At 45.9% G+C, this 14681-nt stretch overlaps 1 protein-coding gene across 1 annotated transcript; it reads right to left on the bottom strand.

Annotated features, from left to right (window-relative positions):
* Positions 1–2233: 2233 nt before the first annotated feature.
* On the bottom strand, positions 2234–11790 carry PRDX3 (peroxiredoxin 3). Its single transcript, XM_061190265.1, has 7 exons — positions 11710–11790; positions 10184–10319; positions 8181–8322; positions 7080–7215; positions 6143–6246; positions 3855–4020; positions 2234–3213 (listed from the first exon to the last, which is right to left on the bottom strand). The coding sequence occupies exons 1-7, from the start codon at positions 11743–11745 to the stop codon at positions 3160–3162; spliced, it is 774 nt and encodes a 257-aa protein (XP_061046248.1). The 5' UTR covers positions 11746–11790; the 3' UTR covers positions 2234–3159.
* Between the last annotated feature and the right edge of the window lie 2891 nt (positions 11791–14681).

Below are 14681 nucleotides of genomic sequence, written 5' to 3'. Positions count from 1 at the left end.
CGGCGAGCCCCGCCCCGGGCGCGCGCGTCCCCTATCCCCGCTCCCGGGGCCGCGCGCCCGCCGTTCCGGCGCCCGAGTCCCAGCACGCCCGCTGCTCGGTGTTACCACGCGCCAGCGCCCCGGGCCCCGCGCGCCCGCTGTTGCTGTGAGCCCACCTCTCCCACAGGTCAAGGCCTCCCACCCTTGCTCCGCCCTTTCGGGTAGCCTGGTCGCCTCCAGGCCTAGAGGCGTCACCTATGGAACCCCCAGGTACCTATGGTACCTACCGCGAAGACCGGATCAGGTGGCGTGTGGCGCCTTCCACAGCCTCGCCCTGCGCTCCTGCAGCGTCCAACCCCCGCCCAGCACAGGCTTTTGGATATCACCCTCGAAAATCCCTTCAATTGCACCTAAAGTCCAGCGTACATGGGATCAGGGGTAGTCAGGACTCGCTACATAATTTGCGTGGCCCAGTGAAAAATGAAAACGTGGCGCCCCTTATTTAAAAAAGACTGCGAATTTTCAAAAGTCGACATCAGAGCATTAAACCAAGCCCCGGGGCCCCTCTAAGTTAAGTGTCGGGCCCTGCCGCCAGCCCGTGAAGCTGGCCCTGATGTCAGTGCACTCTCTCTCTCTCTCTGCCCAAGGGTTTTTCCCCAGCGCCGGGGCAAATCCAGCTCCTTCTGTTGGATACCAGATCAGGTAGGGACCATTTGCAGAGAAAAACGTGCCTTCCTTCCGCCTTCCACACCGTTCCCCAGCACTGGGGTGGGTGGGGGTTATGCGTGTTTGTGGAAGACGTGTGGATGTTTAGGGTGTTCAGGGGGCTCCTCAGGAGTCCTGGGTTGGGGACCCAGCACCATCCATTACTTGGTTGTGTGACCCTGGTCAAATCAATATCTCCAAATCTACCTTCTCATCTGTAAAATGATGACAGTAATTGTACCTATTTTGTTTTTGTTGTGGATCCAATGAGATAAAACATGTAAAAGCCCTAACAGTGCTGGCTTAGTCTGGGCCACTTACAGGCAGCTGACCTTTGCCCTCCCTTGCTTTGCCTTCCCCTCTGGGAACATGAAACCAGCTTATTAGAGGCCCATGTGGCCTCTCAGCTCCCACTTTTGCTCAGCTCACTTGGCTCACTTTTCCATAGCCTTCAAGACTTCATCTCGTCCTCCAGGAAGACTTCCTTGATGCCCATAGCTGGGTAAGGTGCCCCCGCCTCACTGTTCCCCAGTGTTCTATGCCCCAGGAATGTATCTATTGTACCACAGTTTAGCACACCTGTATTATCCTGCTGGCTCTACCTGCAAGTATGTCACAGATCCAGCCCACCTGACCTGCTTCCCTCTCTGGACTGTCTAGCCTTAACAAAGGACCCAGAGTGATCCTCTTAGAACAATTTGATGTAACTCTTCTCAAACACATTCCTGACATTTCCCGTCTCAGAATAGAATCCAAAGTCCTTAGCTTGCCCATAAAGCACTCTGGGCTCATTACCATGCTTCTCCTTCACAGCTCTGGTCACATGGCCCTTCAATTCTTCACCCACCCCAAGTCCACCCTTGCCTCAGGGCCTTTGCACCTGCCATGCCCTTTGCCTAGAACCTTCTTATCCTCCTTATTCCCTCACCTACATGTTTTATCTCATTTGATCATCAAAACCCTAAGACAGGTACAATTACAGTCATTTTACAGATGAGAAAACAGACCTGGAAAGACTGACTCCCTGAAACCCTTTTAGAACACACCTGCAACACTCTGCTCTAGTCCCTTGCTCCACTTTATTGTCCTTTCAAACATCCTATGTATTTTTTTTTTTTTGGCCATGCCACAAGACATGTGGGATCTTAGTTCCCCCACCAGGGACTGAACCCGGGCCCTCTACAGTGGAAGCATGGAGTCTTAACCACTGGACCGCCAGGGAAGTCCCCCTATGTATTTTTATTATGTTTACTCCCTCTAGAATTTAAGTGCATAAAGGAAGGGGTGTGTCTTTTTTGTTCACTCTCTTGCCTCCAAAATAGTACCTAGCATATGGTAGGAACTCCAGGATTTATTAAAATTAATAAATGCTTCCATATTTCTTTTGCCCCCTAAACTGAGTTCCTTGGAAGTGGAGCCAGCGTCTTATTCATCTTTGTAGCCACTGAGTTAAATGTTCAATAAATGTTTGTTGATATAATCAGAGAAGGAAAACTAGAGTCCCACAACATAAGCTGAACCAATAAATTAATGGTGTTAAAAATGCAAGTATTTTTAAATGTTTATTTTTTATTATATTTTTTACATCGAACACTTCAGGAAAGAAAATAATTACAATGATTCAAATGCATGAATGATTCAAATTCAAAATGCAATCCCTGGATTCAATAATTATCCTTTATAATTATGCTCAATCAATATTAGAAATGTATGTAGGCACTAAGTCAGCTAACAAAATAAGTAAAATAACTATATAAAGTATAAATCTCAGGACTGGGGAACATACATGATCAGTTAAGTCACTTGGCCACTGTCAGTGGTTTTTTAAAAAACATGATTCACATCTGCTTCAATCACATACACATTCATTGCAAGTGTTTTTTTTTTTTTTTCCTGGCCGCACTGCATGGTATGTGGGATCTTGGTTCCCTGACCAGGGATCGAACCCGCGCACCCTGCACTGGAAGCACAGAGTCTTAACCACTGGACCACCAGGGAAGTCCTGCAAGTGTTAAATTAGACCATTGATGCTAACAACTTAAAACCATAATCTTAAAAGAAAATTCAGTTTAATACAAAGAAACTCAAGAAGAAAATTTCAGGACCCTTGATCAGAAGCTTTTGATGCCTGTCATACTACTCTGGTGTACACAAAGGTTCAAGTAAGGCTGATAAAGAAGAGTTGTTTCCTCTTCCCTTTGAAGACATGATCCAAGAAATAGGGGAACTGCACATTCTATAGCAACTAGCCATCCATCCATACACTGCCAATAAAGAACTCCTTACGTTAGTAACTAACCACATTTTAAAAGCCTTGGCCAATGTTACAAAAACAAAACATTTAGAGTAATATTTACGAATACAAGCATAATTGTTTTCTTGCCTTCTATAAATAATAATCTTTGAAATGCTAAAAGTGAGTTCCAGCTGTGGTTCTTTTCTGGCGTGGGAAGCTGCAGGTGCACATGGGATGGTCTACTGATTTACCTTCTCAAAGTATTCTTTGGAAGCAGTCGGATGGGGCTTGATCTGAAAATACAAAAACATTTCACTGGGTAAGTGACTTTATGATCTCAAAAGTGAGTTGAAAGCCCTCAATTTTTAATCTAAAGTTCTTTAACTTTTTGGGGCTTCCCTGGTGGCACAGTGGTTGAGAATCTGCCTGCCAATGCAGGGGACACGGGTTCGAGCCCTGGTCTGGGAAGATCCCACATGCCGCGGAGCAACTAGGCCCGTGAGCCACAACTACTGAGCCTGCGCGTCTGGAGCCTGTGCTCCGCAACAAGAGAGGCCGCGATAATGAGAGGCCCGCGCACCGCGATGAAGAGTGGCCCCCACTTGCTGCAACTAGAGAAAGCCCTCGCACAGAAACGAAGACCCAACACAGCCATAAATAAATAAATAAATAAATAAATAATTTAAATAAAGTTCTTTAACTTTTTAAAGATTGGTCTGTTTCCTTTAAAATACCTGGATGAAACTTACATTAACAGCCTGCCTGGTGCCTGGTCCCACCCTCACCTGCACCAGCTTTACCCATTTGCACACTATCTACACCCTTGCCCCAAGGGTGGGCTTCTTTCGTGGATATTCCAGGCCAGCAGCCCTTGAGGCAGTGAGGACCTGGGACCCTCTGCTGGGGTCCCATTGCTTTTGGAAAAGAAACCTACTGTAGGAGAATCTGGTGTCCAGTTGGCTGGGCAGACTTCTCCATGGGTTTCTACAAACTGGAATGCCTTCACCAAGCGGAGGGTCTCTTCCACGCTTCGGCCCACTGGGAGATCATTGACGCTCAAATGCTTGATGACTCCGTTGGGGTCAATTATGAAGAGACCTCTGCATCAGAATTTATCATCATCAGTATTTCAACATTACCAGAGCTAGAAAGACTCTAACTTCTACCCCTTTTTGTCTTTAATTATCCTTGATAGAGCATTTATTAAACTCTATCATATGCTTAAAAATGGGGTTTTCCTTGCTGTACAAACAGCTTATCATCTCTTATTGATGACAGATGCTTTAACAAAGACAGGACTGGACAAGGCCACCATGGAAAACAGGCAGTATGGTCACATTTACAAATGTGACTCATATGTTACAGAATCTGTAAGTCACTGAACTACAGAGAGCAAAGACTTCTTATTAGTGATGTAGTAAGCATTCTTTGGGCTGCTGCATCAAATCTTGGCAAGGAACCATAGGCAACTGGGAAGGGACAGAGATGTATTTTATCTGTATTCAGTAAGTACTTATGAAATGAGTGAATTCTTGCGTAGAGGGGGGAAAAAATCCCATGGGAAAATTTACTGGCCTTGAGGCTATGCAGAGCAGAAATCTAAAGGAAAAACCAAGCCCATCACTTTTATTTATTTTGGTTACACTGAGGTACAGTTTGTACAGGAAAGACAGAATGAGTGCTTAGTACTATTCCATTATTAATAGTTTTCAAAATAATGAATTGGTTCCCTGGAACTCTTCAAATCATCGATTTAAATATATTTGATGTGTTTCAGTCACTTATAGTTATTATTTTTATTATCAGATTGTCCAAGCCCATCACTCTTCATCACTTGGCAGCAATGTAATGAGGTGACCCACCCTGGGGTCTGTGCTCATCTTTCATATGAGTGTTGGTGTTACTATGACATATGCAGATGTCATAAAACTCCTAGGTTTTTAACAGTCCATCTTTAAAAGGGTGTGGCATTCCAAGTGTTAATCACTCAGGAAAAATGCAAGTTAGAGAAAACTCAGAAGATAAAAAGGTGGTTCTCCCTCCCTGGGCCTGGCCTTTGGGGGTCTAGGCTTTGAGGCTAAGGGGTCCTGGTGCATGCTCCTGCAGGGTGCAGCCAAGGTGGAGTCCACCATTTAGATGCAGACACAGGGCTAGGATGATCAGGGCCCACAGACTCCAGAAAGAAAGCCTTATCTTACAAGTCAGACTCGACCCCTCTCCCTATGTCAATCCTAATAGAGAAACCAGTAGGGAGGTAACTGCAAAATTAGCACGACTCTACAGGGGAGGGGATCCTGGGAGGAAAATGCCAGCATTCTTCTCCTTCCCTTGCCAACTCTGTCAAAGCTAGGCTTTAGTTTATTAAAGGAAGACTGTAATCCCCTTGGAGTCAAAAAGGCCCAAGCTCCAAGGTGGCTCCCGGAGCTAAAATTTCAGGTGTAACCCAAGCAGGCCAGACGTCAGCTACAAGAGCAGGCAGGTGAGCGGGTTCAAGCCAGCCCCCAGCAAAACTGTGAGGCACATCAAAGTGGGGTTCTCGCTTCCTTCCTGGAGGTAAAGTTTTGCCCAATCCCTCCTTCATTCAGCAGCCATCAAGACGCCAGTTCTAAGGCCTAAATTCTCATCCCTCCCAGCAAGGTTGACAGGCTGGGACAGGTACTAGAACCTGTGCCAAAAACTCTGTAGCTGCCTCACCTTATTTAATCCTCACAACCAACCTGGGAGGTACATTCTCATTTTAGTTACAGGAAAAATGGGACTCAAAGAGGTTAAATATCTTGCTCAAAGTCATACAGCTATTAAGTAGCTGAGTTTAAATAAATTCAAACTCCGGTCTGGTTCCAGTGCTTGTACAAGATCCTAACCATTCCAGAAAACTGACTCCTACCCTTGCTGCCCCCCCCCCCCCATCTCCAAACAGTCTGATGGCTTCAGCGCCAGGAGTGGCTCCCAGACAGGCAGGGAGAGTGGAGCAGTGTGACCATCAAGACATGATATCCTTCTTCAGAAACAGGCCCAGGGTGACGCAGGGGGCACACATGTCTCAGCCATTTCTGAAAGACTGCCAACCCTTGCAGGAGGCATCCATCAGTGCTTATTAAAAGACAAATTAAGGATTTGGGGTTCTAAAAATTCCCTACCAAGGTGTCTATAAATCCCCTATGAAGTAGGATGATGCTAAACATGAAAACCAATTTTAAGTTCATAAGAAACGGATCTTACCGTAGTGCAAGGCCGGGACCTTCTAACAGCACACCGTAGTCTCGGGAAATCTGTTTGGTCAAATCTGACAAGAGTGTGATGTGCATGTGGCCCAAACCGCCATTCTAATAAAAATGCAAACAGGGCTGGTTGTTATACTGTGGCTCCCACAGCATCCTCAGCCAGGCAACACGATGTCTGACCGACAGTGGCAACGGACAGCAGTAACTGAGCACCAACAATGGGCCGAGCGCTGCTCTAAGCTCTTTCTGTTGTCTCACTTCCTCCTCCAAGCATCCTGGAGTAGCTACTATCATCACCACCACTGTACAGGTGAGGAAACTGAGACACACAAAGGTTAAGTAACTTGCTCCAGATCACAGCTAGAAAGGGGCAGAGGCAGGATTTAAACCCAGCTGATAGTACAGACCTTTCTTTTTCTAATTCTTACAGTATCCTTTTGGTTGAAGATTAATTTCTGAAGCATAAAAATGGAACAGTTTAAAAAAAAAGAATACTTTGAATAATTTGATATTGATAGTCCAGCAGCATAGCTAGAAATTTTGATTCTCCCAAGCAAGTTTCTAGGCAAGAATACTGATCGTGCAGAGCAGTGAAATCAGAAAACGTAATCACTGTCCCACATGGCTCGCAGGGTCCCGGGGATCTACAGGGTACAGGTGAGAGGGGAGGCAATGGACCCCAGCTGCTCCCCTGCCCTGCAGAGTCTGTTCTCTGTTACTGTTTGCACTCTGGAAAATACAAGTGTAGTGGGGAATAAATACATGCAATGTTAAAGGAGATATGGGTAGAGTTTAACAGAATTTGCCAGTAGGTTAGGCCTGACAAATAGCCCATTTCAGACTAGTCATGCTTTAACAACTTCTACGTTGGTCTTTAATGGGATCATTTGAGTTTTTAAGATCAAGTGCAGACACAGCGTGAATGATGTGTATACCTTCCTTGGTGTGTTTATCCAGGCCAGGTGGGTGAAGTGGGAATCCACTGACACTGCAACGACTTCACAGTTCACGTCGTGAAATTCATTGGCTTTGTCACTGAAAGCAATAATTTCTGTAGGACACACAAAGGTGCTAGGGAAAAAGGGTAGAAATTCTCATCAGAGAATTGAAAAACAAGGGTTTAAAATCTGAACAATAGGTGTCTAAAAACTAGTTCAGGGACTTCCCTGGTGGCACAGTGGTTAAGAATCCGCCTGCCAACGCAGGGGACACGGGTTCGAGCCCTGGGCCAGGAAGATCCCACACGCCACAGAGCAACTAAGCCCATGCGCCACAACTACTGAGCCTGCGCTCTAGAGCCCACGAGCCACAACTACTGAGTCTGCGTGCTGCAACTACTGAAGCCCGCGAGCCTAGAGCCCCTGCTCCACAACAAGAGAAGCCACCGCAGTAAGAAGCCCGCTCGCCGCAACCAGAGAAAGCCCGCACGCAGCAATGAAGATCCAACGCGGCCAAAAATAAAATAAATAAATAAATGATTAATTAAAAAAAAAAAACTAGTTCAATTTGCTTAAAGGTGAGAAAGGCAAAATGGTTAACCATCCTCACTGGACTCCTGGTCACAATGATACTCCAGTTTAAAAAAAAAAAAAAGATTTATCACCTTTCTATTTAAGAATCATATTAAAAACATGGGGGTAGGGGAGGCATATTCCAAGAATAAAGACAAAATTTTATCTAAATAAAGTAGCTTCAGGAGAAATTTCATTTTATCCTTACTTTTCTCATTTTCCCCCGAACCAGTGAAAAATTCCTCACAAACTGGCTTATAGGAACTACTACTCCAGAGTACATACATAAAACAGAGCCATATTAAACCCCTGCCCCATTAAAAGGAATGCCACTCCACCCCCTATATTTATCACTTGTAAATTAGCTACAGATGCAAACTGTATCAACAAGGCCATCAGTGATAAAGGGTCAGCAGCAACCCTCCCCTTGACAAGAGTAACTAGAGACAGGCAATGCCAGCGGGGAGGCAGGGATCTCTGCTTGCTCCCAGAATGACATTAAAGCATCACAGAAAATACACTTACAAATCCAAAGGATAGAAGAAGAACACTAAATATTTCCCCTTAAAGTCATCAAGGCTTATTTCTTTGAACTCTCCATTGACAACAGCTGTACCCTTAAAATAGGGCGCATGCTGGGTGACGGCAGGGGCATGGCATGAGGAACCTGAAAACAAAACATAACACACACATATAGAGTTCATTTGTTAAGCCAAGCACTTATTTGATTTCATTTAATCCTCTCACAGTAATTAATTAATAGTATAATTAAAAGTTCAGTTCAATTGTACATCTTAGGTAATTTTTTCTCTTTTCATAGTTCTAGACTGTACACATATTCAAAGTGCTGTGGAAACTAAAAAGACAGGAGACAGCAGGGATGGAATGAACATAGAATTAAGGACAACATGAGCCTGGAGGTGGATTCTAAGTATGGTTCGGATTTTGCCAAGACCAGGGCTAATGGCACAAAAGAAAGAACAGGGCAGGTGTGGGGAACAGCCCGTGGCAGAGCTTGATCTAGAGAGCAGGTGTGCATGGAGGGAAGACGTGTGGGAGACAAAGCAAGGTTGGTGAAGGCCATGCTGCAAGGGCCCTTATATATCAGGCCAATGAATCTGTTCTTAAAAGAAGAGATACAGGAATCACTGGAGGCTTTCGCGTAGGAGATGGATGATGCGTCAGCTGTTCTTAGGAAGATCAGTCTGCAGGGGAGAGTAAGAGGAGCAGGGAGGGGGGCGCCTGATGTTAGGAGGTGACTGCAAGCATCTAAGTGAGAGGTGTGGAGGGAAAGGGTACGGCAGAAGGAACAGAAAGAAAGGAAAGGATGTAAGAGCTGTGTCAGAATTGGAGAGGACGTGCTTCTACCTGGGAAGGCGGGACAAAGGAGGCCAAGTGTCAAGATGCCTGGCTTCAGAAACAGGAGGAGCTGCTGGGAGGGGCGTTTGGGACAGGTGACAAGGACAGTTTTCAACCTGTGGCATCAAATCGCTACCAGAAATTTCTTAAAGCTCCGAGGAAGTAAAACTGTAAACTTTTTTAGAACATTTCACCCACAAAGGGTTTGCTCAAGTATATCCCCCCAAACCATTACATGTTAAATACACTCTTTTTAAAAGATGCGACAGATCTAAAGGAGGCATTTTCAAATATCTGAGGCTGTACTTAGCAAACCTCATATTCTAGAGAATGGAGTGTAAATCTCAAGAAATAGCTGTGCATCACTCAGATCATGGAGCAGTCCATTAGACCGGCCTAACACGGCCAAGTGGAGCCAGCCCACAAGTTTGAATCCAAAAGCCTTTACAGGAGCTGCACTGTCAGTCCCCAGTCAGCTCACACCCCTTCACACACAGCAGGCCCAGAGGCCTCTGAGTGTTCTCACCCCCCTTCCAAGTTCCTCAACACCGGGGATTAAAACCTCTGGAACCAACAAGGAAAGGTGACACAAGGGCAGATTGCCTCAGTGATTCTCAACCCTTGGCTGCACATCAGAATCACCTGGTGAGCTTTTAAAAAATACTGATGTTCTGGTCTCACCCCAGAGATTGACTCATTTTGTTTGGGGTGGGATTGGGGCAGTGGTATGTTTGCAAAAGCTCCCCCGGTAGGGGCTTCCCTGGTGGCGCAGTGGTTGAGAATCTGCCTGCCAATGCAGGGGACACGGGTTCGAGCCCTGGTCTGGGAAGATCCCACATGCCGTGGAGCAACTAGGCCCGTGAGCCACAATTACTGAGCCTGCGCGTCTGGAGCCTGTGCTCCGCAACAAGAGAGGCCACGATAGTGAGAGGCCTGCGCACAGCGATGAAGAGCGGCCCCCACTTGCCACAACTAGAGAAAGCCCTCGCACAGAAACGAAGACCCAACACAGCCATAAAATAAAAATAAATAAATAAAAATAAATTAAAAAAAAAAAAAAAAAAAAGCTCCCCCCGTGAGTCTAATATACCGCCAGGGTTCAGAGCCCCTGTTCAGAGATGACAAATGTTGCCATTTTCTGGTTCAAACCAAAGCATAACAACACTTACTGGTGCTAAAGGCGAATTTTGCTTGAGCAGAACCAGACCACAATGCATTTGTCAAGCACGTTCTTCGAGAAGCAGCAGGCCTAAGGGCTGTAGAGGCAGAAATGCCCCAAGGAATGGCACTCACGTGTCGGACAAGCTAAAAAGAGAAACACTTTAAATTAGGAAGTATTCCCAGAATGGTGGCTGAATCCCTGCTAAGAGGGCATCAGGCCAGTAGTGGCCTCGGCTGTCCTTATTCCTGTGAACAAAAATACCAAACTCCAAACTCTAAGAGCATGGATTGAGTCTCCATGTTCTTAAAATTCCCTTCTGCTTCCTTATCCTTCAAGATTGTAAAGGGGGTTGGGGAGGAGGAAAGGGAGATGCTGGTCAAAGGGTACAAAGTTGCAGTTATGTAGGATAAGTCTTGAAATCTAATGTACAAGCATATTGACTATACTTAATGATACTGCATTGAAGCTAGCAATATGTTAAGAGTAGATTTCAGGTGTACTCATCACACACAAAAAAGTAACTATGTGAAGAGATATGTCAATTGGTTTGTACTAATCATTTCATTACGTATATCAAATCATGATGCACACCTCAAATATATAATTTTTATTTAAAAATATATATAAATTAATGAATGGGAAAAAAAAAAAAACACTGCAAGGCAGAGGAGAATTATAAGAACATAAAGACTCCATGCTTTTAAGAGCAACCCAGAGGACTCAGAAACCGGGCAACTTGGCCAGGCCCTGTGTATTAAGCCCTTTACCAGCAGATCTGCTGAGCATGCTCTACTACGGTCAAGGTTGTCCCTAGAAAAGACAAGGGCCTTCCAGCTCCACAGAGAAGCAAACAAGTAGAGCAAAGTTCAGCCTCTGGGAAAGTTTGGACAGGGCTCAAGGGAAACGTTTGCTCAATTTCAGAGTCCAGCATGACTCAGGAAGAAGAAAGAGCCTGCGCTGAACCCCACCACGAGAAAGCGAGGGCGGGTAGCAAGAGGGTACTAGGCTTTGCCTGGAGAAAACGGCAGGGACCGCCCTGGGCGGGGAGGAGAAAAGCGCCTTTTGCACGTAAGCACTTTGGTTACTTTGGCATTTTGGTTTTCATCCAGCATTTAAGTGGCTGCTCACGGAAACATCATTCTTTCTATGTTAAGGTGAGGAAAGTTAACTGAGGTTCGGAAAGAAGTCACTTGTCCAAGGTCACAGAGTCGGTTACAGAACCGGGACCAGGGGCCAGGTCGCCTGCATCGAGAGCCAGATGCTTAGGTGGAGAGGGGACCGGGGACCCACGACCTGGAGCGAAAGGGATTTGGGCAGGGGACCACAAGAGGGGTGGGGGTGGGGGAAGGGCGGCTCTGCGCAGGCGCAGGGAGCCTTCCGTAGAGGAGGAGGCCTCTGGTCCGTCACCCTCCGATATCCTCCAAGAAGGGTGAAAGGCCCCAAGGCCGCAGGGGAGCGGGATCCCAACTGGGAAGCACGTTCTCGGAGCCACCACAGTGTCTCCGCGCCTGTGCCCCGCCGCCAGCCACTCACCGAAGTCCGGAGCAACCTTCCCGCCACGGCCGCCATCTTCAGGGTGCACAGCACCCACGGGGCAGACGGAGAAGCAGAGGAGGCGGGGTCTACAGGGGGCGGAACCAGGGGCGGGGTCTAGGTAGGCGGAGGCGGGGCCCGGCCGGAGCCGCGGCAGGGAAGAGCTGCATCCTCCTAGCCTCTGGGGATCCTCCGCGTGTAAACGTCCCTGTGGTCGGGTCCCTTGACCCAGATTCATACGGGGCTAATTCCTGTTAAAGCTTCTCAGTAGCTGCATGCTTGGGAAAGCGACACTTTATTTCTATTTGTCGCCCCAACCTAAAAAGTTCTAATACAGGTGGGAAGATAGATATTTCCATATTTGCTACTTTTTGTGAACCTGTGGATTACTGTTTCTGTAAAAGAATCCCTTTCCTATTTCAGCCAGAGGTGTAGCCTTGTGGCTTCTGGATGAAATGGAATTAATTATTAATGCAGGGAATTCCCTGGAGGTCCAGCGTTTAAGACTCTGAGCTCCCAATGCAAGGGGCGCAGGTTGTGATCCCTGGTTGGAGAACTAACATCTAGCACGCTGCACGGCGTGGTCAAAAAAAAAAAAAATTATTAATGCAATTTTAGTCCGTTAGTAAGATGAATGGGTCAGACACATCAAGGTTTGTGTTGTCCTCAAAACCTTTAGGATGATGCATGGGCTTTTTGGCTTCTTTTGCCAAAATTGGGAGAATTAGGACATATCTAAAATTTGTTTTCTGTTGGTTAGTAAAGCCAAGTTCTCAGTGGTGAGCATGGTACTTTGAAGCAAATTCATCAAACATGATAAAAAACACACAGCGGCCCTACAGTAAGTGTGACAAAATGTAGATTCTAAGTGAGTATTTTTCAAACACCAGGCCTGTTACCTGAAAAACCAAGTTCTCCTCTTGGTGAGTGTGGAGCCAAAAGACACAACCCAAGCAAAGATCCGGAGGAGGAAGGATTTATTACTTGCAGCAAGTAAGGAGAACACCAGGAATCTTTCCCAAAGCAGTATCTCCTCAAACAGGAAAACTGGGGAAATTTTAAGCTAAGGGTACATGCATATTCATGAAGGGGCTTGGGTGGTAGAAAGAGTCCAAGCTTTTTTTTTTTTAATTTATTTATTAATTAATTTATTTTTTATATTTATTTTTGGCTGTGTTGGGTCTTCGTTGCTGCACGCGGGCTTTTCTCTAGTTGAGGCGAGCAGGGGCTACTCTTCATTGCGGTGCACAGGCTTCTCATTGCAGTGGCTTCTCTTGTTGCGGAGCATGGGCTCTAAGCATGTGGGCTTCAGTAGTTGTGGCACACGGGCTCAGTAGTTGTGGCTCGCGGGCTCTAGAGCGCAGGCTCAGTAGTTGAGGCACATGGCCTTAGTTGCTCTGCAGCATGTGGGATCTTCCCCGACCAAGGATCAAACCTGTGTCTCCTGCATTGGCAGGTGGATCCTTAACCACTGCGCCACCAGGGAAGTCCCCAAGTCCAAGCTTTAGGTTCCAGTTGATCTGGTGGTTGAACGCTTCAGGCCAATCTTAAACATTGAAACAGATCTGGAAGTCTTTACAACTGATGTATTATCTTTGCTATAGTTTCTTCTCTTGCCTGATAAAGTAATTTGTTTCTGCATTCTTCTGTTCCCTTTAGATCATTAATTACTGAGACCTGTTCAAGGGCAAGTTCTGTGGCCAGGCTTAGATCACAAAATAGCTTAGGCCAAAAATGGCTTCTCTTAGGTCAAGAAAGCCATGCCTGGTTCTCTTTCTCCAGGGACCCCCCACCTTATCTGCTTACAGGCCCAAGACAGCAGCCCAATTCCCAGATCTTTTGGCCATTGGAGAGGACGTTTCACTGCTTATCACTTCTTTTCTAAACAGAAAGCTGAAGCAATTGCCTGTGGTTCAACAGCTTGCCTCAAGTCACACAGGGATTCATTGGCGAGGGGACAATTAGAACTGAGAACTCTTCATTGGACACATTGGTCTGCTGATCTCTGTCTAAAGCTTATCTCCCTTGTTGTAAAAGGAATGAAATAACCTAGAATCTCAGGCCCAGAGGCCCAGAAGGAATTTCATACTAGAGCCTTTCAAGCCTGTTCAGAATTGCAAAGTGAGTGGCCTTCAGCTAAATCTCAGGCTACAGCCAAGGACTTCCCCTGGGAGGATAAGCAGAGTCCTCCACTTGTTCATTCCAAGAAAAGATAATCTTAATTAGTATTGGTATTTGAGCACTGTTCTGCTAAGCCTTCCCTGACTACCTCCCCCATGGGTCTGGGTTAGAGAAACCTTGCAGGTCCCTAGAAAGCTTTTCTCATTCTCATTTCTCACGTTTTTCTCATTCTCATTGCTCTTGCCACATCACATTGGAATATTCTATAGTCTTCTCTAGATCTTAACCATACTGTGAACTTCATGAGGGTAGAGCTCATGTCTTACTCAGCTCTGTGGTCCCCATGGCTAGGCTAGTGCCCGGTTCATAGCAACTGCTCAGAAAAATTTGTCAAATGAATGAATAAGCAGTGGCTGACATGGTGGCCAAAACGTTCTTTCCACATTCATTCTGCAAAAGACATCTCTTTATTCAGTTTTCTCTAGCTGTCACAACAAGGACACAGATTGTTCCCCTGAAGGAAAAAGACAAACTGAACTTGTCCTCATTACCAAAAGGGTAGAAAATAACTGAAATTCTCGCTTTTGAGTTTGGGAGAAGAATTTTTGGAACTAGTCGAGGGAAAGGCAAATGAAAAGATATATGCTACTTTTTATGATGATTAGGAAAATACCTCCCTGGAACCACAAGTTAATATTCTGGTAACTAGGGCTACAATTAGAGATGGCAAACATTACTCTGGGTTTTGCTGTGTTCTTCCTCTTTCCACGGCAAAAAGCATTCATTTTTTTCCCCTTCTTTTCCCATTGACGACGGCCCCTGGGTTCAGGGAAGATGCAGTCTCAACACTG

Source organism: Eubalaena glacialis, chromosome 1, assembly GCF_028564815.1.
Source record: "Eubalaena glacialis isolate mEubGla1 chromosome 1, mEubGla1.1.hap2.+ XY, whole genome shotgun sequence".
Classification (NCBI taxonomy): domain Eukaryota; kingdom Metazoa; phylum Chordata; class Mammalia; order Artiodactyla; family Balaenidae; genus Eubalaena; species Eubalaena glacialis.
This window is presented reverse-complemented; position numbering and strand designations above follow the sequence as displayed.